This window comes from Leuresthes tenuis, unplaced genomic scaffold (genome assembly GCF_036924035.1).
Source record: "Leuresthes tenuis unplaced genomic scaffold, fLeuTen1.0.hap1 SCAF_13, whole genome shotgun sequence".
In the NCBI taxonomy this organism is placed as follows: domain Eukaryota; kingdom Metazoa; phylum Chordata; class Actinopteri; order Atheriniformes; family Atherinopsidae; genus Leuresthes; species Leuresthes tenuis.
Window position 1 is genome coordinate 14,450,457 of NW_027325367.1, and position 26,158 is coordinate 14,476,614.

Genomic DNA, 26,158 nt, shown 5'->3' on the forward strand with positions numbered 1-26,158 from the left:
TTTTTTTTTGTTGTTGCTGTCGTCGTCGTTGTGTGCTTACAAATATAAATCTCTAACCCGGAGACACACAGATATGTTTGCTGAGGCTTTCTGACACCTTTTAACAGGTCAAATCTTCAATCCGCTTCACCATTTTTCTACTTTTTAAACGTGATGTGCACTTGTGTCCCTTTAGTGTGATATGAACATGTAAAAAAAGTCAATCATTAGAAATGCGTTTGCAGCGGTAAAGTGCATGCAGCACATGCCGGGTTGTAAATGTTTTCAAAGCTGTCGATGATAATATGATAAGATACGGAACTAGGAGCTCGTCTTCCCTCGAAAGGACCCCTTTCATCTCAGCAACGCTCCAGCAATCCGTCGCAGCCCTTTCCCTCCTCGTTCCCTGACACCACAATCATTTCCAGGTTTAAACCCGTTTGTACTTGTAATGCTACGCCTCCGTTAATCGAGTGGCTACCATGCTTTACAAAAAAAAAATAAAAAAATGAAAGGGTTAAAAGTGCAGCAAGGCCACCCGTAGCTTTGCTGGAGACGAAACAAAGAGTCCAAAATGTTGGCAACGATTACGACAAGATCTTTGAGAAGCAACGCCGCTGACAGACCTGAGCGGGTGTGAGTGTAGCGGGCTGCTGATGAACACCCTGAACGGTGGTACGAGGCTCAAAAGGGGCACTCCAGTGATTTACGACTCTTATTGTCTGAATCTATTCAATAATAGTCTGAGTGACAAAGTACCATTTTGGATGGAAAAGTGAGGCGTCGGAGCCTGTGTTGCCTCATGAGCTGGAAATAAAGCTTTGCAAATGAACGGCTATATCAAAGAGGATTATTCTCCTCTCTCTTCTTCTACTGCAGGGTTGTGTGAAGTACTTATTAGCAGCAAGTGTCCCAACTGAATTCTGACAGGGAACCGAATAAAGAGCTACTGAGAAGGGCTCATTTTTACCAGCTGAAACTGCTAAAATCACAGAGGTCTTGCGGTGGTTTGAGCCGACGCTCTACACAGTGAATTTGACATCTCTTCGCCTTTGCAGGAGACAGTCGTGTGTCGTCAGTTCTCATCACTGCGCTCTCAAGGGAAGAACAACATACGGCTGCTCAGCGTACTCTCCTGCTGATCTGAGCCCCACGTCAGTTATCCTTTGATGACAGATCCTTTGATCTGAGCTGGGAAACTGAGTGCTTTTTATAAAGATCCAGCTAAAAAAACGTTTTAATTCCATGTACTAAAATAATACAATTCTAATCTCAGCGGATGGACACAACATTTCTGTCCAAAGCCGTCTTACAGTTTTGGAAATGTGAGAGGTAAAAAAAAACATTTAATCCATCATTTCTTTATTGCTGGTGTATATTTTTAAGTAAATCATATGGAACCCTCTGTGGGGAGGCCTGCCTCCCACTTTGAAAACTGCTTTAAAACTACTTTAAAACTCCTCTCTTTCTAGTTTGGATCCTGCATTTATCATAAACTAATGGAGGCTTTTCCTTCTATATTTCTTAAGTCCAGGGGGAAGAGATGGCATCACATCAACATCCTTATGGTCAATTCATCAACTTAGACAAAAGTCCTTCTGAGCCAAAGTTTTACTGGCCGATTAGTTCTCTCTTAAAATCAGTGAAATGCCCCTTAAGGTGGTTTAAATTGCGGCGAGCACTACGCTGTACTGTCTGGCACATCTTCCACGTGAGCCTCTACTGCATGAGACGAGAGTAAAAGGCTACTGGAAGATAACGCCCACAACTTCAGATCAGGTACACGATAAACAAAGCAAGACGTAAACTTAACGACGCCGTCGAGCCAATAATGCGATCAAATTCATCTCTATTAATGCCAAAAGGAAACGTGAGGTATCTGCAGACTCGTAAAATGATGCCTAATGGGGAAGTTTTCACTTCGGAGTCACTATTCGAGGGCTCAGAGGTCAATAGACAGCATTTACAAAATGATTACAGAGTCCCTAATCTCTTTACCCACACCCCCCCCCCCTCTCTCCCATCCAAAAATATACTTTACATGTTTGTTCATCCAGCCATCACTTTTCTAAAGTCATATCGCTTTTGTCCCTTTTTTTTTTCTTTTTTTTCTTCAAAATACTAAAAATTTGTGCAATTTCTCTCAATCGTATACAAAATATGTCATCTTCAACATTCAGCTCACTGCTTGTGCCGAGCGGTTACCCAAAACCAACATGCAGCGATAGAGGCCGACCTTGTTGGAGGTTTAAATGAAAGGGTTTCCTCTTTGATCCTTAAAACGTCATGTGCAATCGATTCAGGTTCGCCACTTACGACGATACCAAAGAGTCGCCTGGCACTTTGAGATTCACAGACTCTGCCAGGCGTTTGTTTTCCCTGTCAGGCAGCTACACAGAAAGAAAAAAATAAACAGACAAAGTGGACTGCATTTCCCTCACTGAGGCCAGCTGATGGTGGTGGGGGGCAAACCCACCTTGTTGTTTCCCTGACGCTTCACTGTTCAGGTGTTCGGACTAACACTGATTTCTAGCATCCACAGACAAGTCATCATGCAGTCAGAATGAAGAGGGATGCACTCAAGGATTAAAAAAAAGAAAAGAAGAAAAAGGATTCTAAATATACTATACAGACCGAGAGTCATGTCTAGAGTTAAAAACTTAAGAACTAAAGTGGAGGAGTACAAAATAGCACAAGGGAGGGGGAAAAAAGTCTCTGATGTCACAAAGTGAGGAGAAAAGAAGGAAGGTTTGGATTTCAACCCCCCCCTCATCTGGGTTTTTTCCAAATGACCCTCCTCTGCTGGTCCGTCGGATGGCTCCGGAAACGCCAGTCTCGCCTTTACGTGGGACAGAGGACTGCAAAGACAAGGACACAGCAGCTGGAGATAAATGTTGCTCAGGGGGCACGGGAAGGGGAGCTGTGAATTATGGGAGAGCAACTACCACAGGGATAAAAGAGCGGTGAGAAAGGAGGAAACGTCGGTCGCAGGCGAGAAGCCAATACGTGAGCAGCGGTCACTACAAGCTCGCAGTACAGGAGAGCGTTTGGGTCGTTTCGGGGCGGGTGCAGCGCAGCAACAAGCACTACACAGCACAGGAAGCACTACAGCAAGAGTGAGTGAGGGAGGGAGGGGCCGCTTCTTCTGGGTGAAGATGATGTGATGCAGACAGAGAGGAAGAAGGGGGCATTTGACTCAAGAGCTGAAGGTGAATGACCTGCGTTAACCTCACAAACCTCAGGTTCCACCGCTCTCATACCAGAGCTACCAAAAAGGACAGTGCAGCACAGGTGAAAGACAAGGAAGGGAGATGTCATCAGTGACAAGAAGTTGCAATTGGTGAATCAAATCAGTGATTTCTTTTTACCAAAACAAAGGATCCTAAATTTCCGTGTAAACCTGGGTTTATATTGCATTGTAATAAGTACTCAATTTCCCAGTTAATGGCTGTAATCTTGGCTGATCTGTTGATAGAAATCCTAGTTTCTGTGCTTCCCCAACTGGCCGAGCCACAAGTCTGGTTCTACTGGAGGGCTCTTCCTATTATACCCCATGTATTTTACTCTATTCTTTCTTATAAACCCCATAGGAAAGCATCTCTATTCATTCCAAATATATGAGAAAATGAAAAAGTACATTTTTTCTTGACCGAATACAACTTTCTTTGTACTTTGCATGAGCTTTAATGCCCAGACCACTGTATGAAGATGGTCCTAAGAGTTATGTAGGCGCTCAGCTGGAATTTCAACAACTTCAGTGAGAAATGAGAAATCGCAAACAGAAATGAAGAAACGGAGCTCAGAAGTTGACTAAAAAGCGGAGCGTTTACCTTTGAGGATGTAGTCGGTTAGGAGGGCGGGCACCTTCTCACTGTCGTCCCTCATGGCGTGCAGGACTGCCGGGGAAGAGAGAAGCTCGTAATATAGTGCAAATACTGACATCTAACCAGCTGGTCTAATGTCTAATTCTGTCAGTATATCTCAGTGAAAGCTTGTTTGTGTGCTTTTATGGTGTTGCGGATAAAAAAAAGAAAGAAATAAACTCACTTTTTGTGAGGATCTGGAGGTCTTCAACGGGAGGGGAGCCTGCTTTCTTTTCATAAGGGATTACCGTGGTGAGGTACTGAAAAGGAAAGATACAATTCCACTGAAAACTATGTACTGTTACTCATTCAACTTTGTCTTAACTTGCTTTTAAAAGGTCGTGGAAGAAAATAAAGAGACTAGTGTCGGCATAATGGCAAAGGCCTAAAAATGCTATCAGCAACGTGGCGGTGATTGAGGAGGTCTGAAACCGCTGCTCAGTGTGAACGCCTCCAGGCAAAGTTAGACAGCAGCAATTTGGCTTAAATTACAAGGAAGATTAAGGTGATGAAACAGTACAAGCTGCAAAATAAATAAATAAGAAAGAAAGAAAAGAGTTACTGAAGACGAGGGGGGAAAAAAAAAGGAGAAAAAGCGATGCCACGATAACAAGTCAAACTGAACGAATGACACCAAATGAGTGGCGGTAGCAGTGCTGAAGGAAACAAACATGCCAGTGACAACAGGAAGGAAATAAAAAAGATAAAAAGAACAGGTGCACAGAAATGTCTGCAGTGGAAAGAAAGAGCAGGGGCACCTGTTTGTCCCCTCCTGTGTTGCCAAAAGTCTGACGGAGGCCATTTTGAATGACACTGGAGAGTCCCTCCAGAGTGAGGAGCTACAAGGAGCGACAGGAAGGAGGGGGGGAAAAAGAGATTGGCTGGAGATGAGGAGGTTTCTATGTCAAGAGAAAGTGGGAAGAAGGCTTTAAGGAAAGCTTTGGTGCTAGCAAAGAAAATGATTCCGACTAGAAACTACCATCTGTCAGGTCATGCATCTCTTTCCATAACATGAGAATGTGTGTGGTGATGTGTGCTCGTGTCCATTTAAGCTGACCTTCAACGTGAGCATGCAAACGGCTTATGTGTCTGTTTCTGTTCACGTCCTCCGCCGCATGTCACCACGGGACTCACCGTGCCCGGTATGTGCGTGCTGGCCGTCCTCTGGCCGTTGGGCCCCGTCGTAGTCGTACTTCTGATTTTCTTCTTCTTCCGCAGCAGGTCGCGGTGCTCCTTCTGCCTGTTCTGCACGTCGATCAGCAGCGAGATGAAGCTGTTCTTAACCTGCACACACACACACACACACACACTCTTTCATTGTGTTCCTTGTGCTTAAAACCCTCTAAGAGGAATCCATTTTTAGATTCTGTCAAAACTACTCTGGTAGAGTCGTGACACTGAGGCAAATGAAAATGTGAACATGAAGCTGCTGGCGACTCGCTGACCTCCCACTGCCTTTCAGAGCGCTGCGAGCGCTGCTGTCTGTTCTCGCCACATAACACACGTGCCGGTTTTTTTAAAGCTTTCTGAACATTTCAAAGCTTCTGATGCCAGCTGATTTTTCTAACCGATTTTAAACTCCAACGTGATCAAGTCAAAGTACCTCCTTTTCATAGTCTAGTTCATCTCGCAGCGCCAGGACCTGGATCAGCTCTTCACTGTAGCGGCGAATGGCTGCCTCCACTTCCTCCAGAGTCTCAGTCAGCTCCGACACAGACAGCTGACGCAGTCCTGCAGACAACATGTCAACAAGTCAAGATTCAAGTCAAGTTAAGACTCATAGCTTCTAAATTCTACAGCACTCAGTTTTCAAGCCAAACGTATCCTGTTGATTACATAACATTTAGTGTAACACATTCAATGTCTGTCCCTGTTTGTTACACGTTACATAAGTATGTCATCACGTGTGTGTGTGTGTGTGTGTGTGTGTGTGTGTGTGTGTGTGTGTGCGGTTCCATTGTGTCGTGGACAACGTGCCCCGTTACAGTTCATTCCGCGGTTGTGAACATAGCCAATCAAATCACACCACAGGAGGGTTAGGAGAAAGATTCATGCTTCTGTGGCTGTACTCACGTTCCTCGTAGCTCGTGTTGGAGCCGGAGCGTTTCAAAGCATGGAGGTCCTGAGAGAGCATAGACAGGTCGGACTGGGAGGGATTGTGGTCATCGTCCGGGTCTGGAGACTCCTGCATCATCTCTTCTATCTCCTCTATCACCTGAGGAGCAACACCGCAGTAAATCAGCACGCAGAAAAACATTGGAGCGGCATGTTTGTCGGTTCTGAGCTCAAACTGCAAACATTCTGAAATAATCCCCTGACTGCCGGCGAGGTGCACGCCAGGGTTGATGCATGCATGCGTGAAGTGCTAATCCTGATCAACTAACACTTTACACTCGTATTACGTTAAAGTGCCTGAAAGGTTCCAAGACGTTACGCCGCGGCGTTCAGTAACGTGTGTGAGTGGATCACCTGCTCAGCGGTGAAAAGCGGCTCCTCGTTGATGCACGGAACAATGATCGAGTGCATGTCCAACTGCTCCCTCAGCTCCTCATCGTCGTCCGACAGATCCAAAGACTGGTTATCCAACTTCTGTCAGATTCAGAGAAAAACAGGAGGTGAAGCAGACTGAGAGCACAGGTTCAAAGTACCATATACCAAACATTTTGACACACCAGACTGAGATCAAGTATCCGAAGTTCCGTTCATTTTTAAAGCGTTGATAACATTTCAAACTTGGGGATTTTACTCCATCTCTCCGTTTTTTTTTCAGATAGCAGCGCTTTGATCCAGCCCCGCCATCCTTCTCACTCACTCAGTCACACACACACACACTCTTCACAGCTGGTCCTTCCCTCTCAACACACACACACCGAATGACAGCATAATATTTCACAGGAGGAAAGCTTGTTGGATCACAGTTACAAACTGAATCTGGAAGCAACTTTTCAAACCTTAATTACTTCCTGAGTAACACAGTCTCTTTCTGCCGAGGCCCGTTTCAAACACAGAAAGAGAGTCTTTGTTTTGGTGCATTGCCTGAACGATCATGCTGTTGGGCAATAAATCGATTAATAACTTTAGTAAGAATTTGATACTTAGGATGAATTATGGTCTTGAACTTATGTTCTAAGGGGTGGGCTGGGGAGCGTGAGACTCCACACCCAGCCTCCGCTCTGGGTTTCTGTGCAACGTCTTCATAGAGGAGCAACTCGGGGGCATTAAAAAGGCACCCGACCTGGTTTGTTTGGTCTGGAGTAGAGACCGACCGCCTTAAAAGATAGATGGAATTTTTGAGTTCTGAATTCCAAAGTGCAGCACTTTGCCACGAGCAACAAACATCCTGTAACTTTCTTAATGAGGTTTGTATGGATATGCATTTAGTCATTTAGAAATTTGAGAGCTAGCTCAGTTCGGGACAGTAAACTGTAAATCTTTGAGATATGCAGGACTGTGGTCTGTTCATTTCCTGCTTGAAATGTCACCCTATATAACAGGCTGTGTGTGTGTGTGTGTGTGTGTGTGTGTGTGTGTGTGTGTGTGTGTGTGTGTGTGTGTGTGTGGGGGGGGGGGGGGGGTTGGTTACCTCCTGCTCAGTGAGGTTGAGGGAAGGCAGGTGTAGTGACCGGGTATAGGAAGTCTTCCAGTCCACAGGCATCACGTTGCCATAGTTATTTGTCAAAGAATTCCACACCCTGGAAGAAAGCAAGAAGAAGACAGAAAAAATTAAAGACTGTGAAATGAGACAGACGAGCAGCAGTCTGCAGTTGTAGATAAGACAAACCCTGCTTCTCTTTTTGCGCCGTGACGCAGCATTAGCTGGCAGTTTTGTGTCCTGTTCTCTGACCCCCTCCCCACGATGTCTGCGATGTTCCTGTAACTTCTTATAATCGCACATACTACGTGTCCAGAGAACGCTGCTGAGACGTGTGACGCAGCTGATTCGTGGCTGGGAGCTCAGGGAAATTTTCCATGGAACCGGTGCTGTCCGGTAGCTTTGCTGGCAGAATCGTTCTGCTGTAGAAACAGTGTTGCCATTATACCGGCAAACTGTTGAATGTTTACAACATTCTGCAGCCCGCACGCTGGCAGAGGAAACGTGGAAGCTGAACAGATGGCCGCGCAGAGTCTGTTGCTGTGAAATCCATCTTGAGCTTGAAAAACATATTTGTTACCAGATTTGAAGGGTCCTGTGCAATGTGTGCAATCACAAACATTTAGTTTCTTAGCAGAGAGGTTCAAACATCACTCTCACGCTGTTTCCTCTCCAAGGTTCTTGTAAGAACTCGATCATTTCTATTAAAAATTTCATTTGGGACTTCATTTGGGATGAGGAAAATTGAGTTACAAACTCATTTTGTGCAGTCCTGAAGGCTTTAAGCAGGATTTTAGCATTTTTAAACACAACGACACGACGATCAGATCAGATCTGTTCAGGATCTGATTCAAGGCAACTGTAGGTGGGTCACTTTTTGTTCTCTTGGCTCTTTCTGTGCTAGCAGCGACAGGCTGGATGCTGTGAACCCATGTGTCACAGTGGCTCTGAACTGTCATACCATCTCTTCCTCCAACACACACACAAACACGTTTATATAAGATGCATGTTTCTCCCTGAAGTGTTCACGCACTGCTTGGTGAGCTGTTGGGTTGTTCTAAATAGGGCAATAGCTGGCAGGGAGCATTGTTGTTGTCCAAAGCATTGACCGTGTCTCAGGCACATGTGCGCAAGCCAAAATTTGCCATTAGCTTCGGTTTCACTAGGTGCACTTTCGTCAAGTCTCAGTGAGTGCATTTATACGATTCTGCTCCAGCACTGTACCCACTTGTCCGGTTTAACATCCATGCAGACGTGTGCAATAACACTTGACATTTCGGTTGCTTTTCCGCTTACTCTAAGTGAAGCGCACATTTCTTTTCCACCCATGTCGTCCTGTAGTTCGTCTCAGACACGGTCCTGCTCGATAACTTGTTAATAGGCTGGGCACGTAGTGCAAAAGTGCAGTCATCCAGAAAAGACTCTCACTGAGCCTGGTGTCCCTATTTTGGCTTTGCCAGGCTGATGTCCAATTATTTCACTCCCTTTTTCCTCCTGTTCTCTCAATAACTTTCACTTTTCCCCCCTGTTTGACCAACCATCTCATCGTAGATTTTCCCTCCTATTAACTAAGAAATACATTCCCTTAAAACAACCCTTTTTTCTTGTGTGCACGTCTATTAAGAGAGTCCGTGTCCACGCTACAAGGATCTTATTAGGTCTGCTCACATTTCCTCAACGCCAATGTCCAACGAACCGGCTGACACTTGTGACAACCTTCCTAGATATTACGCTTCATAAATCGTACACTCGACACTTCAAATGCTAGTTATAAATCACGGTTTATGGATCTATAACATCTATGTCAGCTCATTTCCACCACAGAAATGTTCACATGGGTCTGTGATGTAAAAGAAAAGCTAAACACAGACGGATCCGCAGTCCAGACAGGCTTGTCAAGCATCTGTGAATAATGTCTATGACAACTGTGGACCTTTATTTGTCTGACACGTGTCTGATTGCAATACTATGTGCACTGCACACAAATGCAGATGTTACACTATCATTGTGCAAACTGGCAAAGAGAACATACAAACATTGTACGCCCTTGTTTAGTATGCAACTTTATTTGATTGTTTCAGTCCAAGACTGAAGTGAGGTGGTCAGTGTAAATGGATATACGGCAGCACCTTGCACACATCATGTGATCAGATTAAACAAACCGGGCCACCAAAAGTTCAATGCAAAGGGCAAGAGGAGGGTGAATCACGGTGCCCCCACTGTGGTTAAAGTTTCACGTATGCTCGCTGTGGGAGTGAAGTGACAGGCTGCTGTGCACTAATGGCACGCTGTCATGTGAGTAAGTCGCTGTCACGTTTGAAAGCCACTGAGATAGAACTGGGAAGGGCCTCCAACTGAGATAACAAGGGCTGTTAAAGCAGAGACAGAAGATGCCAACAGTGCACCCTTTAAATCACAAGATCATAAATGAAAGATCATATGCTGTGTTGGCAGTAGGGAGAAAACAGCGTGATAACTTTATTTGGTTTCAAACGATTAAGGCAATCAATAAAAAAAAAAAAAGAAAAAAAAAAAATCAACATACATGCATTATTGGTGATTTAACAGCTTCAATCAATCTATCAGAAAAGAAACCAAGCTCTTGTAACGTGGCATGACTCCTCCTCAGTCTTAAACACACACTAAAGAAAACGAATCCTTCCATCAAACCAGACAGCTGAAATATGTTGTTACATTTCATTTCATACTAATGCCATGGCAATTATTCCCGATTCCCTACAGAATGAAACAGTAGGAAACACAATTTGTTGTCACATAACAGAAGATGTAGAGGGTGGCTGAAAATATGCCGCCAGCCAAAGTTTGCACTGCACTGATTGAAGCTAGCTACACTCAGAGGAGTCCCGCAGCGGGTAATGTCAATGCCAGGTTAGCCTCTGAGGCTAACATGGCTAACGAGCAGAGAGATTAAAAGTGAGCACAATTAAAACTGGCAGAAAATTCACACTTACTCGTCGTCTTTCAGGAAGTTATCCTCGGTGATGGGTTTGACGGGCGCTATGTTTTCCGTCGCGGTGTTGTAGTTTCGGAAGCACACTGTCAGCTTTTCGTCGAAGTCGTGGACGAGGTCCTCCACCGACTTGAAGCTGCACATCTCACCGGAGAAACTGTTGTCCACGTCGGACAACTCGTCTAGGCCCGACGCGTCGCCCACATTTGAGTTCAGCTGGTCCAGCTGGTCTGCCGACTCAGAGGACGGCTTGAATTCGTTAAAGTCCTGCCAGTCCTCATCGAAGTGGGCCAACGGCGCCGCCATGACTGCCGTGGGAGCTCGGTTGGCGGTCGGGTAAAGGTCCTCAATGGTGCTCTGTTTTCGGCTTTGAGAGACGACGAGACACAGCGGGTTGGTTGAGTACAGACTGAAGCTGGAATGGGCGGGGCAACGTGACGTATGGTTGGATGCCCCTCCCCCTTTCCGATGAGGCTAAATAAACAAGTTACTGTGGCTAACAAAAATCAACAACAAGAAACAATTTTTTAACCATTTTTGTATTTGGAGTTCTTGTGACTGCATTAGTGGCATCTGCTCGAGTTTTATTGTTGTTGTGGAGGATAGATGGAGAAGGCACTTTTTACTTTTTTTTGTTTATTATCCTCTGGGTACATGCACCATGCTTTCATTAATCCTCAGAGTGTTAAACGTGTTTAAATGTTCCAGCTAATGTTTGTTACCCTTGTTTTACTGCGATATTTCGTGGCTGCAGAGAGTTCAATCTAGCAGAAATTGTCTGTTAAAATTTGGACCCTTTGACTGACCCGAAAGGAAATGAGGAAACTTAGCTTGTTTTCATCTTTTAAAAACTGTGGAAACGATGGATTGATATAAAAATGGTAGTATTTAAAAATAAAGTAAAAATCATGGTTAAAATAGCAGCTTATCCAATTGCATGCATGCTGTGTTATCCAGTTTTTCTCATTAGATATTTGCGCATTCCCAGGTAAAAATGACTCATTTGCATATATTGATATACATACATAATGTAATTGTTTTCATTTAAGTACTAAACAGGGAAAGTTTTGTTTTAACAATTTATAGATTGGACATACCTTTGACTGTCACTTTTTGTCTAATTTTCTGACATAAAAACTTCTACACATTCAGAAGATAAACGGTAAGAACATTATCATTCTGAGTCTGTATGTATGTAAAGGCCTCTTTCTGTGGTGCGACACATTCCACAAGGTGGCGCAATTGGTCTGATGCTATAGATGTTTTTTAAGACTAAAGGTGCTGATTGCAATATCTCATCAGAAACTAAGTTCATGACTAAAAACATATACCATGATAACTAACATAAAGCGACTAACCATAACCACAAGACTTTCTTCTGTCTCACAAGCTGTCTCATGACATGGCCCCTTTTAGTCTTTTTATTTTATTTTATTTTATTTAATCTGTCATTAAAAAAAAGAAGAAGCCCCTGTTATACGGCTTGTAAACAACCATTTCAGTAGTATTAAGCAAAGCATACGATCTGCCAGCTTCCTGCCTTTTTTGATATTGAAGAGTAAACGACTGCACAAAAACACTCACATTTGTCACTTTTCTCCCCAAAATGGTAACCCTTGTATCAAAATGGCCAACAATATGCCTTATTTAGATAACTGGACTCTATTGGCAGCTGGCATCAAAACAAGCCCCCTCCCATAAATGACTGAACACAAATAAGTGTTTTGCTCAACTCCCACTGGAGACCTTGTGATTGACATCCAACTGGACCCATGTGTGTTTAGGGTTTTGGACGAGGTTGGTTTTCTGGGTACCTGACGGGTGTCCAAACCTTGGGCTCCTGCCCCATCAAACTCCCATGGGCCATTTGTGTTTTGTTTTTTTCAAAACCCTGAATGCTTTATTGAAAATATGCATACATAACACTTTTCCTACACAACAATACAAAACAGTACAATCACTTTTGTAAATAAGACATTGAACGCAAACCCACACATCATCCCTGCCCGCCCGAGCCCAAGGAACTTAGAGATGCTACAGTAAGCCCTTTGTATTCCCCACCCAGTCCCTACCACCTCAGAGAAATAAGACATAGTTAAATCAGAAACAACTCCCTTGGTAAACTCAAGACAGAAGAATAGAGAAGACACCAGGTTGCATACAGACATAGCATTTGCCACCAGCAGTGGAGTGATGGGTTTTTACTGAAACGCTTTTCTGGGTTTTTCAGTCTGCACGATTTGCCTCGGCTCTTCTGAAATGGCGAATGGCATGAAAGAGGAGTCCATTCCGTGGTTCAGGAGTTGAGAAAGGTTTCCAAAGTGTGAATATAGGACCATGACATACACAACCTACAGAAAACACCACTGTGTGCCTCAGGTGATTTGGCTTTGATACGGGCCAGAGGAGTAGCAAACTGCCAGCCTACAACGGCACACCAAGCAGGAGATATCGGTTAATTACACAGACATGAAGGAAACTCTTTAAAGGCGAGGGGTGGACAGTTAGAACCTGATTTGATTGTAGGTAACACACTTTCTAAGACTCTTCCCACTCCTACTGGCATGGGTGTTACTGTGCATATTCATTGTGATAATGGTGGTAGAATAAAATACAACTGAATACAAACAAAAGAGAATATATATATATAGATATCTAAAAGAAAAAAATAAGAGGGGTTATTAAATGCTTACAAAAAAGGAGGACTCCAAAAGTCTGGTTATATTTTAATATGATCATACAGGGATAGAGATCAACCAAAAAAATGATATAATGTGAACAAAAATTTAAGTAACAAAAAAGCTCAATAAAAACAGACAGAAAACCAGTTTTTAAACATTTTACTGTGTATCAGTCTGTAGCAAATTGTCATTACATACCCTGAAAAAGGGAGGAAGAAAGCTTTGAATGGTGCAAAGACCACTGAATAACTTGGCTGGAGAGCAAAAGGGGAGGGGGGGGGGGGGGTTGTTAACGCTGAATCCTCTCTAAGCTCCAAGAGTGGTACTCTGAAGACGAGGCTGCTATGCCTTAAAATTGCGCGGCTGAGTTTCGTATTGTCTAAGGTCAGTCACTTCCTGTGGGTGCATAGAGGCTCGATTCCTTTAGCATTCTCCGGTTAGGTTTTTAAGTCTTTGCCAATGCGACCTTGTCAGCCATAACAATGGCGGCAAATGTGGCGACCATATGGTTATGGACTTCGTGGATTCGTGCCACTGCTGTATGTGCAAGAGAGCAGAAAGACCACTCAAAGTGCAGTGAGGGTGTCATACATACTGAGGGTTTGTGTGCAAGTGTATGAAAAGGAAGGCAGTTTGTGTGGGTTTTTTTTTAAGATTTCAACACACACTCCCTAACTGTGCGCTCAGAGCGTGGTTCTGGTTATCGGTGCCTCTTCTCTGTAGGGCCATAACAACAACCTGTCCAATAATTACAATCATTAACTTCTCTTATGAAATGACCCCGTTCTAGTAACACAACACTATACAGCTTATCTTCTATTTTTTTTCCTTTTTTTAAACATGCCTCACCCAAATAGCCTTTTTCCTACATTTCCTTCCGTTTTCCCCAAGAAATCTGATGTCAACAACTCAGTGCCGTCTGAATGCCGTATGGTAAAGGACCCAAAACATTCTAAGGTAAAAATTAAAGCCCCCTCCAGATTAAAAAAAATGTCATCTTTTACAAAATGGCTCTCAAGTATTTCTTTGTTCCACAGACAGAGGTCCCTACGGGGCTTTGGATAACTCAGAATTGGTTTAAAATCCTCTTTACAATTTTATTATGGGAATATGAGAATAAGGGGAGGGTGGGAATCTTCTGCTGGTGCAAATTGAACACACACGTTACAAAAACACACGCCAATTAAATCTGCACCCAATAATGTCAACTCTCTCACTATTGTGTGCATGCATAATCGCGCTCAGTCACTCACAACCGCGCTCACACAGAGGGGGGGGGCAGCAGTCTTCGGTGTGCAGTTGAGGTTGCACTTCAACTTTTTTTTTTTTTTTTCCCCCCGCATCTGAAAGCGTCTCTTGTGAGAAAGGTCATGTCTATGTCTTGATGGTGGAAACCACAACTCACTGACAGTAAGTGACCCCCCCCTCCTCTCCCCTCACAGTTGATATGCGACCTGTGAGTCCTCTGTCCTCCCCTATGGGGCAGATGTGATGGCGTTGTGCGGCGGCTAGCTCGATGGAGGTTGCTGAGCGTGGGGAGAGGCTGTCAGTTGGAAATATTACAGCGACTGTCCTTGTTAGAAGTTAAATTAAGGAATAAAAAGTTTTTTTTTTTTTTTTCCTTCCTAATGTTGAAAAACAGAAAGTGGAATCTTCACGCTAAAGCTTTCCATGGGCACTACTTGAGCTAAGATTCACTTCTTAAATGACAATAAACGCTATGACTATCATAAAAAAAAAAAAAAAAAAAAAGAATTCAAACATTTAGCATAGCCTTTTTTTCTGTTCTTTGTCAGCTGGTCTGCCAATGTCACGGAGGATTTTCAGCCTTTGTCCAATGATCTGATGAGGAATATAGCAAGAAAGAGGAGCAGAAGAAAACATACACACAGAAGAGTTGCTATATCCCCCTATGCACTATCCTCCCCCATCAACACCCCACCCATGTCCATGGAGACATTGGACCGGTAACGTGAGAGACAAAAAAGGCGGGCAGATGTAGTCCAATGAGACGGCTGCTCTGCGCTGTCTGTCTGGAGACATCACAGGGGACTTCATGTGCTCCAGGCTCAAGGTGGAAGCCGGTTTCCGCGCAAACCTGCGAGGTCCCAACATCGCTGGTGGCCATGCAGCGAAATGGAGGAGGAAAGGTTGGTTGAAAGAGAAGAACAGCCATTACAGCTCACCAGTGGAGGACCCCGCTGGGCTCTGACTGGTTTTCCAGGCCTCCGTCTTGGGATCAGATTTTTGGATGAGGACTTAAATTTCCAGGGTGTCCATCATCGTGTCCAACATTTGTCTAAGCCAGTCAGGAGACAAATTTTTTTTCTCTTGTGTTTTCTCTTTTATGTCGTTGTCATTTGTTTTGTTTTTTTTTTATTCTTCACTTGCTCTCTGATGGTATTCAATTTTGTTTGCACATTTACATTTTGTTTTACTGTGGGGTTCGTGGATTGTTGTCAAAGAGAGAAGTCATCTGCTCCATAAGTGACCATCAACTGTCCATGTTACTGCAGTTTTCTGGGGAGGGACAAAAATGAGTCAGTGTAATTCTGGTCGCTGAGGGCAATGAATTGAGGAAAATTTCTAGTATTTCTAATGTATAGTAGCGTAAAACTAGATACTGTTGTAACATGAGCAATTACCATTGAGTCCATCTGCCTCTTGTGAGTCGAGAAAGGGTGCAGGACCCCAGACACGCACTGTGCCATCGTCTGAGGCAGACGCCATGAGGCCGGGGATCGCTGGGTTCCAGCTCACACAGTTAACGGTGCGCGTATGGCCCGTGAGCTCAGCAATAGGAAGTTCCCCGCGTCTATGCCAGATGTACACTTTGTGGTCTGAGGGAATAGATTAAACAAAAATGAGCGAGGAAATACTAAACAAAGCCACGTGGTTAAAGGCAGATTACACCAAAAGGGTGATAACGAATGACATTTGTAAGTTCTGCCTGCAACCGAGGACACAGCAGAGTTTCTTTTGACACTCTCTTGCGTCATGCTGTGGTTCAGTCACCTTTTAAAAAAAAATACTAATGCACATGCGAGAACAAGTCAATATAAAATACAGAGTTTTAATCAAATGGAATGGAGCCAACAAGGAAACCATGAATTGGCCTTTAATCCCATGTGGTAAGAACCAAAGCTGCTCTGTCATTAAGTTGCACCTCTCCGTTTGTCAGCAACAAGGTGAGCAGTAGCCCTGCTTAAAAAATTTTTTCACATGGATTCCAACTTGGCAACTTTCAAAAAAGGCAAGTAACTTTAAACACAGAGACATGTGGCTAAAGGCAATGCATTAAAGCCTCCCCTCGAGCACAAAAAAACCTACTTTTCTTGTTTGCCTCCATCAGCCCAGCCGAGCAGCAGCCTGGCTGTGAGCTGCACGTAGGAACTAACAATCTCAACCGTTTAAAATGCAGACACAACCGAAATCAAACGTATATATAATGGTTCATTTCTCAGACGATGCTGCACATTTTAGCCGTGTTGCTGAACCACTGAAAGAGGTCTTTTTTATTTTATTTTAAGCCAAAGAAAACAGGCTTCTGTCAAGCTTGTTAAAATCAATCAGCATCCCCGTGGTGATCAGCTGTGAACCTCCACAGTATGCAGCGAGGAAAATCACACTGCTCATCAGTAAACTGCAACCCCTCACCCTTCCACCTAATATTTATAAACTATCAACTGTCTGTTACCGAATAAATCAGAAAAATTTGACTTCACCTTCGCTGCCACTGGCAATGAAATCTTCGTTGTGTCCTCCAAAGCAGGAGTGGATGGTGTAGAAGCCCTGGGTCACACCTTGATACTTCCTCACCAGCACCCGGTCTTGAAGATCCCACAGGTGCACTCCCTGCAAACAGTTACAGAGGAGCAGACTGTCCGGAATACCGTTTCTCAAATAATGTATTTGCTTCTTCAGCAAATACACAGATATTGCTGATATTGGTGAAGATCAAGGGCTTACCTGAGTTGCTACATTTAACAAAGCTAATCTACCGTTCTTTGAAACAGTAAAAGACATGATAGGGTGGTCCTCCTGAACTCTGCAAAGAACATGTAAAGAAGACGCAACCCATCAGGTACTATTGTATTACAACAACATCCCGTATCAGTGCGACGTTTACACCCAGCTGTGCAATTTTTTGCGGTAAACTTTATGTCAACACGAAACTGCCTAGCGACTGGAGTACAAACAAACTCATATACACATTAATGAGAAAAACGGCGCACATCATGTATAACAGAGCAGTGGCGAGGAGGAGACACATACATATTTCTGTCCGTGAGGTCCTCAAAGTTGTACCCCCGAATACGCTGGTGAGTGTCCGAGGCCAGCACTGTCCTGCCGTCGCCCAGGCACCACAGGCACTGCACCCTCACGCCCTCCCAGGAGTCTAACAAGTTACCGTCCAGGTCCTGACAACACAGACAGCAGAGCCCTCATCCGTTATTCTTGACAGGAAAATGAGAACACAGACGAAGCATAGTACTGCAACCGATAAGGAAACCAAATCCTCTCTGAAATGGTCATTAACAAGTACCACCGACACATCTGTTTTCATCTACACAAGCCTGCTCATCACAAAAAAAAGTGTTAAGAGTCAATTCTATCATCGCTGCCTGTTCAAAGTCAATGGAACACTCTTTTTTTTTTTTTTACCCCCATACCCTGCAAACTTCTCAGCATTCAAAACACACCAGGAAGAAAAGAGGGAAAAAAACATAGTGAAGGAAAACCACTTAAAAAAAAACAACAACTGGAAAACGATTGATAAAAATGAATAAATACATTTCTGGTCCACTTACACACTGATAAAACTGCCCCCTTTGTCCTCCAGTGACAAAGCGTTTGCCATCAGGGTTCCATGCCACACTGGTCAGACTATCTTCATGGGACTGGGACATTTTGGTCCGCAGCTCCCCCGTCTGGCAAGGAGAGACATTGACAGAGGCGGCAGAAGAAGAGGAGGATATGAAAATGGGGGAAGGGAGAGAGCAAGAAGACACACATTAAGTAAGGGTGGGGGAGGGATGAGTAATAGGACAAGAGAGGGGAGGGGGTGGGTGAAGAGAAGAGGTCATTGAGTACACACAACAAAGTATCCATAGACCTTTATTAGACTCAGGATACCCAGCATGCTTGGCTTCAGGTTGTTGAGGTGATGGCATTCTATCATTCACGTATCGGAATACTCATTACAGCTTCATTCGAACCAAATCATCACAGTTATGGAGAGCCCTCAGTGTATTGGTCAGTTTAATCAACACATTTAATTAACTTATGAAATCACTGCCGTTTAAAGTTGAAAGGAAACTGTAAGTCAACAGCTGGGAATTTAGAAGCCTCTTCGCAAAAATAATGTTACCTGAACATTCCAGAGCCACAGCTCAGAGCAGTCGTCGGGTCCACATGCAATCAGGTAGGTGTCGTCAGGACTCCAGGCCAGGTAGGAGACTCCGTATGCGTGTCCCTCCAGGGTTCGCAGCAGCTTCAGCTGGTGGCTCTCCTACACAAAGGTATGATAACAATAAAGAAAACCATCACTAAAAAAAACAAAACAAGGCACCCTGAGTCCTATTCATACAAAATGTTCAAAGTGCAGCAAGAGGTTACATAACATTAAAAGAAAAAATTCAAGGACATTCCAGACAACTGTAAAGGTATAATTAAGTGGAGACTGTGTGACAAATTATGTTTCCATGTCTGAGAGGGACTGCATGAAAAAGGAAAAAAGCTTTAAAGAAAGAAATGTATGAGCCAGTGTCGATGTGAACCTGAATAAGATGCATTTCTGTGAATTACATAACCGACAGCACAAGTGATCCCTACTTAAAGTGACAGAGAACAATCCAAACCTAATTGTTGAGGATGCATAAGACATATCACAGCGTAGATTGTTTTTTTTTTTATTTAACTGCAGTACAATTTGTGCATTAACTCTATTTTATTACTTTTATTGGATGCCTAACAACATAAGGGAACAGTAGATTTCCACACTCACCGGGTCCACTTGCCAAATTATGACAGTAGTGTCTTTAGAGCCAGTGGCTAGTTTGGTGCCATCATTTGAGAACTTGCAGAACCACACTTCATTACAATGCTCCGTCAGAATCTGCTGGGTGTAACACGGAAACTGTTTCCTGTGACAAGAAAACAGACATAAGCTTCCAATATTTATCATTAAAGTCATTTATAGAAATCTTTTTACAGTATATTGTCTATATTTGAGTAAAAAGAGCACTCATACAACAAGAAAGAGGAGTGGAGACATGATAGCATGTTAAAGTGCAAAGGGTGAGCCGTGAAGAGAGGATAAAAAGTTAGAACCTTCGAAGAAGACAAATAATTTATATTTGATTTACATTTCCCTCAATGAGTTGCTGCAGTGTGACAATTTAGTGGAGAGCCTCAGCAGCTGTGCAGTATTGTGCAGCACCAACCTGCTGCAGACATGATCCAGGAGAAGGGAGACCGAGTCCAGGTTATTATCCAGCTTGGTGTTGTGATAAAGGCAGCGGTCCCTCTGCAGCTCCACCGCTTGCCGCAGCAGGGTGTGCAGTCGCCGGGGGGGCAGCATCACAGAGGGCGGCAGGTAGGCTGCAACGCGGGAAAGAAAGCGGTACACGAGTTCACCTCTGCGCATGAAATGCGCGTGTCAGGCAATGTGTGCTAGCTCTGCAGGGGCATTTCATGAAATGGTTAACTCACTCTGTAATTTATCCAGCAGCCGGGAGCGCGAGGCTGTGCCCTTGCCCTCCCACTCTGCCTTGGCTTTAAGATCCTCAGCATGGCTACACATTAGGTACCTGCAAGGAAACACAAGGACACTGGTTTAAGCCAAACACGCACTGTGAGGGAATGGTAGCAAACATAGCAAGATTATCACAACTGAGTGATCAATTCCCACTACTTTAATTTGCTTAAACTATAGAAAATGTATTTAGGAAACCCTTAGCCAGGGGTTACAACTGTGTCAGTACTTCTACGGCTGCTTGAGACGAATCTGCCAAAAAAACGGCACAGCCAGTCTCAAAAAATGTCCCTCCAGAAGCTCTTCAATGTGTTCCACGAAAAATATGAGCCTGGTCTATTTTTGACACAAACCCCTTTAAGTACACATAGTAAACTGAGCTGGACAGGAAGTCAGAAGGAGGAGCGACGCTTACTCATGGCTGAGGAAATAAAATTAGGGAAAATATTATTTTTTAAAAAAAAAATCAACAAGAGACAACCGAGCAGAAAAAAGAAAACCCTGTCACTGAAAGGACATCATAGACCTGTAGTGCTGTGTATCAAGGGTGATGCTGTACATCAAAAGATGGAGGTGATAATATAGCTTGTGAAAAGGGAAAAACAGCTAGTAACAGGCAGCACAAATACGTGATCGAAGTCATCCGCACCAAAAGTGAAAGGCGAGATTGACTGATATCATCTGCAATTTCACTTTCACTGTAGATTTGACCATTTAAAACTAATCAGAACATTGTTATGTCCAAGCCTAAATAACCAGCCTCAGTCTGTCGTTGGTAAACAGCATACAATGCATTTACTGAATAATACCTGGACTTGATTTCAGTTTCACGTCAACTTTTTACAGCTGGAACAGCGCAGGTGGTGACATTTGTGTCATTTGTGATCACGGAGCTATGTCAGATCCACATAAGTAGTTTGAAGGCGTGCATCTGTGTGGGTGGGCGGGACTGATCTGATGAGAGCCATGAAACAGTTGGAATATCAAAAAGTACCCGCTGAGTATGTGGATGCGATCTGTGTTGTATTTGAGTGGCGTCAGCTCTCCCCGGAGCACCTGCAAAGCCTCCAGGACTTTGCCATCCTCCAGATACTCCAGGTACTTCTGCTGCAACAGCAGGAACTTCATACGCTGAGTGGAAGAAGCAAGACACAGGCAGAGAGAGAATATCTTATCAAAATGGAAAGAGCATCAGAGGATGAAAGAACAGATTCCTGAATGAGTCTGAACATACATAAGATATCTATTACTGATAACCTGCACAGCGGTACTGGACCACATAATGCTTTCATCCGTACTGCTGTGTTTAGATTTGATCACCATAAAAATGAAGTAACTAAACAATCCACTTCAATCCCAAAAAAATAAGGTGCAGTCATCTTGTAAAGCTGTTTGTCCTCAAAGATATTTACAGATTTGCAAAAGGCACATAGTAATGTCAACATCACCAGTCTTCTTTGAAGCTGGTGGCTAAATGCAAGCGTTCGCTAATCGCTGGCCGTCAGCAGTGACATTTGTAGCACGAAGCGTCTTTGTCTTATCTGAGGCATGCAGCACAGCCCTGACGATTGATGCAAACGCAGCTAGAACTACCACACAAAGATTCGAGAGAACACTCGCCCACCTACGCCTGCAGAGACATCTCTAAATTCCTAAACTTTATATGATCCGAGTAAACTGTGATTACGACTATATCTACGACCAACCAGAACTGCGGATAAGCTATCGCAAAGGCGATAAAAACAACTTCCACTCCAGGTGCGAAATGAATACCACAGTTGCAGTGACAGGTTCAAATATTCAGGTACATGCATTTTTACATTAATCGACCTGTGATAACGACAACAGAGCGGCAGGCACTTGACTCAAATATCAGGGAGCGTTTGTGGAGCTCATCCTTTCTGCTAATTAGTGTAATAGCTAAGGCCAATTAAACCGAGCTCAGTTCCATTTCTAATCTAGCATTGTAAAGAATTTACCGTCACACAATGAGTCCAATAATCGTTTGTAACCATGAACAAATATACATATATTTACATAAGAATAGAAATAAAGAATTAAAGAACTAAAACAAACTAAATATTCTGTACAACAACACCATGCTTTAGAAAAAGAATTGCATATCTATTCTCTAAATCTGATTCAATGTCAATTTCTGACGCTGCACTTTCTGAGGTTTCATCCAGAATGTTTTTCAGCTTTCAGTGTCAAACAACAGGGCCCTTGCTTCACAACGGTAGCGTTCTGGAACATCCAGATGTGTCTGCTAACTGACTGTTTGAGCCCAGTTCGGGTTTGGGCGAAGGGAGCTTACCACAATGGCGTTAGGAGAATGCATCAGTGCTCTCAGCTCATTGAGATCATTCTCAGCCTGGATCAAAACAAAGGGAGTGTGATGGAGGGGAGAGACAGAGAGAGAGAGAAATCATTAGCGCAGCAGTTTCCATGCATGCAGAGGAGAAAAAAACCCAAAACACTAATATGAACAGTTACAGAGATCTTATGCCCAGTGTAAATGAGGCTTTTGCAATGCAGCTTATCGTTGTATTCTCTGATCAAAAGGAAGCTTTAACTCAAAAATCACAGCCTCCTTTTGCTATTTCGCAGGTGAAAAAAACTGTTCAGAACCAAAACGACAGCTGAACAAGTGGCTGGTTTACTCCCAATTTGCAGAGAGACCGGACCTTCTACCCACATCCAGAAATTTACCACCATTTGGCACAAGGCCGCAGCTCATTTTCCATCCTTCAGTTCTGACTTAGGTTCACCATTCCAGATGATTCATCTTAATAAGTTCTGCAGCTTTATGAGCTTCAGCTCGAAAATGTTGGACTGAGAGCCATTTGAACTTAGAACAGGGGTAACACAACAAAGAGCTGGTGATTTAAAAACACCAGAAAAGTCAAGGTCTCAAATGCTATATTATTGAATCTACTGTGGCCTTAACAAAATGCTGCTATAATAACGTGTAATACCATGGCTGCTTAAATGAAAAACATAATAAAATCATTTCTGACATTTATCATGATAATAGCCCCATAATGAGCTGCCGGCCTTGGCATTTCATTGCAAAAATAATGGCCAAGATTAAATATTTACTTAACATCTCATCAGGTACATTAAAAATGAGAAGCCTTACTTTCAGCATAGATAACTCCTTGAAAATTATTTCCATCCCATCAAAGCCCCCGCCTACGCTCTCAATAATCATAAACACACAGTTCTGATGAATAGGAACACGTAAAGTCTGTGAATGAGCATGGAATACTTTCTGTGGAGCTATGTGCGCTGAAATAATGAACTCCAACTTTAACAGCAGGAGAAAAAAACAAAAACAAACAGCAACCCACTGCTACTAGTCATGAATACTTATGGGTCTTTTACAGCATGTACAGCACAAAAGCATGAACTTATGTAACCGTAATCCAAATGCAGACTACTTTGTGTGCTTTGCTTATGCTCTTGAATGCCAAACCAACCTTGTCCCACTCCCCCTCCATGACATGGTTGCGGAACTTGGTAGCTGAGGGGTGTTCCAGTCTGCAGCCCGATTCCTGCATCAGCAGGTCCACCGTCTGACTGCAGACACACAGACAGGGGGTGGAAGAGGGGCAGACAAAGTTATGCTGATGTACAGACACACAAGACACAAGAAAGAAAAGAGAGAATGACTTTGAAGTTAAGCATAAAAAGGTGGCATTTCGGCTGTCAGCATTTAGCCGGTAATCAGAACTGTGAGCTCAGTCAGCAGGATGTTGAAAAGTCACTGTGCGATTTTATGACGTGACATTTCCAGGCACATCTTACAAACCATTTCAGACACTTCTCCTCGTAACAGGGTTGCACTTTTTGGGTTACAAAAGAATTGACCGGGTGATCTGTAAAAGTCATTTTGAGGATAATATCAATGTTAATGGCCGACAGCGGGGAAGCGGCACTTTCGTGGCCGACTGTATCTGGAGGGCACCGACCCAGGACAGGTGTGTCAAAAACCAGAGAATTATCTGGAGACAGCGGGAGGTTCATTAACAAGTCGCAAGGTTTCGCTGCAGTTGACATCACCCCCACAGCCTGTCAACCACCAACCGTAACCATCTGTCCAAACACCAACTCCTCTGCTTAACATAAATGTGCCCGCTGTGATGTGTGTGAGATAATGAAAATTATTTTGGGGGGGGTGGGGGGAGTAGATGGCTGACACCTTCAGCATGATGACATCATTCTCAGGTATCAATGAAGTGGCGCAGCAGCTCTTGTGTTGAGCCTCTCATCCACCTAAATGCTACGCCGATTTCTCTTGCATTTCTCCAGCTGAGATACGGGGGCTCTATTTCATACCAGGCAATGTCATGTATCCCCCTAAGACACCCCCTACCCCCCCACCACCACTGTAAACAACGATGTTTAGCTCTCTTTTATAATGCCTTGTAATGGCTGGACACCACGGATCAACGGATGCACAGCTATACAACAGCGACTACCACGGCCACGCTGAAGAAGATGAGTACACATACATATCTTGAAAGTCCCCACCGTGCTATAATTAGATCCAAGCACAGCGTTTCCACCTAAAACAGCTGGTAGAGAGCGCATTCCTCAGCCGCCATGAAACCGGCCGATTCTGCTCATTTCAGGAACAAATGTCGCCCGTGGTGCTCAGCACTGTCTTTAAATAAATACATGGTCGTCTGGATGCGGGCTGAGACTGGCCATTGACACATTGCTCTGACACGGTGACACAAAAACGAACACAATAATCTAAGAGAGGGGTGATACTTTTCACTAGACAGCAAGACATCATAATCTGATTAATTGCACAGCTGCTTAAAATGACACTCCGTATAATAACATAATCGGGACAGTTTTTATAAGCAACCCCCCCCTCCCCCCTCCCGTTATTGCAGTGTTTTTAAGCAATCCAGACTTATCAAGGTTTCTCGGAAACAGCTTTAGGGGGGGTAGGAGGGACATGTTTATTCTGCAGGCTAACTAAAAACAAAACGAAGAATGCCAACAGTCACCTAACCGATAAACGGACGTTGGCAACCCCATACATTAAACCTTACATTTTCTCCGCAATGTTCTTTTTGCGCAACAGCCCTTGAAACGCAAAAAAACGTACACCACAAACTCGATAATCCTGCTTAGGTACTTCGTTATGAAGCCCCAGCAAGGCTCTTCGTTCTCATGGTATTGACTAAATATCATTGCAAATCATAACAAGCTAATGAATCTCATTTTGCGTGAATACACGTTAGTAACGTTAGATGATGTAATGCCTTTTATCCTGTTCGAAATCCATCTCTTTTGTTAGCGCATTAAAGCGTCGATGTCATAACAAGTGCTTCATTTCGGAGTGAATTTCTTAGACACTAAACGTTGGACTGTATTTTCTGTTTGCATAAGGGTTTAATGGCAGGACACAACACTACAGCGCAGGCTAGTGCTGTTAGCTATAAAGCTAACTGTTATTGTGCAAGATGGACCCCTTCTTTTTACCAACTGCCTAGCTGACAGGCTAACTTACAACCCCATCCCCCCATGTTTGTGTCTGTCAGGCGCTCTAACAGCGCCTTTACTCGCTGCAATTTAGCAGTTTCACACGAAACACCAGTGATATAGATGACAATTAATTTGTTCAACGCCAATATAAAATGTTTATGTAAGTTTTTTCTCAACTGACACATTGTATAACTTACTTCAGACCCAGTCCGTGGAGATGTTGCCCTATTAATCGTATAACATCTTCCTCCGCTTGCGATAGTCGTTTCTTCTTTTTCAGCGAGCCAACCTCCGAGCTTGAAGCCGTAGAGGCAGCCGAAGTCCCCGAACAGGGTCCAACTGAGGACCCATTACTGGTACCGACACCGTTACCGTTGTCTGTGCTGGATAGTAGCCCGTTGGAATGGGTTCCACCAGCCGAGGATGACTCCCCGTTTTGTGCGCTGTTTAGGCAGGAAAGATCTGAAGATTCTTGTCCCTGTCCTGCCCCGTTTGACTGCATACTGCTGCTGAGATTGTTGACAACACTTCGGTTAAAGTGGATGGCCGATGTAGTTTGAGAGTGTGTTGCAAGTCCTAGGACAACTCCAGAGAGGCCTGTTACAACTGCTGAAGCCCCGGGCTCTCCTGCTCCCTCCGCCGCCGAGGCTCGGTGCTTCTTCCGCGGGGGCGGCGACGCTCCGCCGGTGTCCGAGTCGGAGGAGGAGGAAGCGGAGGCCAGAGTTTCCTCACCGAGAGCGGCCGTGGTTAGAAGCCGGCGGAGCTCCGGGTGGGAAATGAAGGTTAAGCTTCCAGATTTGAGGCCTCGTTGTC

General features: G+C 43.9%; 2 protein-coding genes across 5 annotated transcripts; both read right to left on the bottom strand.

Annotated features, from left to right (window-relative positions):
• Nucleotides 1-192: 192 nt before the first annotated feature.
• fez2b (fasciculation and elongation protein zeta 2b) lies at nucleotides 193-10,813 on the bottom strand. Of its 4 annotated transcripts, XM_072362284.1 has the most exons (11): nucleotides 10,407-10,813; nucleotides 7,426-7,534; nucleotides 6,312-6,431; nucleotides 5,916-6,057; nucleotides 5,446-5,573; nucleotides 4,977-5,126; nucleotides 4,601-4,681; nucleotides 4,027-4,102; nucleotides 3,810-3,875; nucleotides 3,217-3,244; nucleotides 193-2,837 (listed from the first exon to the last, which is right to left on the bottom strand). In XM_072362284.1, exons 1-10 carry the CDS (start codon nucleotides 10,709-10,711, stop codon nucleotides 3,234-3,236), a joined length of 1,188 nt encoding a protein of 395 aa, XP_072218385.1. In that variant the 5' UTR covers nucleotides 10,712-10,813; the 3' UTR covers nucleotides 193-2,837; nucleotides 3,217-3,233. The 4 variants fall into 4 exon arrangements, with proteins under 4 accessions (XP_072218385.1, XP_072218384.1, XP_072218387.1 ...); XM_072362283.1 differs by lacking the exon at nucleotides 3,217-3,244; XM_072362286.1 differs by lacking the exons at nucleotides 3,217-3,244; nucleotides 4,601-4,681 and having other exon boundaries at nucleotides 6,312-6,428.
• A 1,805-nt stretch (nucleotides 10,814-12,618) lies between these two features.
• Nucleotides 12,619-26,158, bottom strand: wdr26b (WD repeat domain 26b). Its single transcript, XM_072362020.1, has 14 exons — nucleotides 25,543-26,158; nucleotides 23,323-23,422; nucleotides 22,158-22,214; nucleotides 20,838-20,974; nucleotides 19,801-19,898; nucleotides 19,533-19,689; nucleotides 19,094-19,232; nucleotides 18,458-18,598; nucleotides 17,898-18,017; nucleotides 17,362-17,507; nucleotides 17,056-17,134; nucleotides 16,812-16,941; nucleotides 15,732-15,926; nucleotides 12,619-15,606 (listed from the first exon to the last, which is right to left on the bottom strand). The coding sequence occupies exons 1-14, from the start codon at nucleotides 25,845-25,847 to the stop codon at nucleotides 15,581-15,583; spliced, it is 1,830 nt and encodes a 609-aa protein (XP_072218121.1). The 5' UTR covers nucleotides 25,848-26,158; the 3' UTR covers nucleotides 12,619-15,580.

Bases quoted from the DNA above. Each gene is read 5' to 3' on its own strand.
- fez2b (XM_072362283.1), bottom strand. From the start codon at position 10,711: ATGGCGGCGCCGTTGGCCCACTTCGATGAGGACTGGCAGGACTTTAAC. The intron at 6,432-7,425 runs GTAACCAACCCC...TGAATCTGACAG, and splicing joins TCAACCTCACTGAGCAGGAG to AAGTTGGATAACCAGTCTTT. The intron at 5,127-5,445 runs GTACTTTGACTT...GTGTGTGTGCAG, and splicing joins AACTAGACTATGAAAAGGAG to GTTAAGAACAGCTTCATCTC.
- wdr26b (XM_072362020.1), bottom strand. From the start codon at position 25,847: ATGCAGTCAAACGGGGCAGGACAGGGACAAGAATCTTCAGATCTTTCC. The intron at 19,690-19,800 runs GTGAGTTAACCA...CCCGCGTTGCAG, and splicing joins GCTGCTGGATAAATTACAGA to CCTACCTGCCGCCCTCTGTG. The intron at 15,927-16,811 runs GTGAAGTCAAAT...CTATTCCCTCAG, and splicing joins CATTGCCAGTGGCAGCGAAG to ACCACAAAGTGTACATCTGG.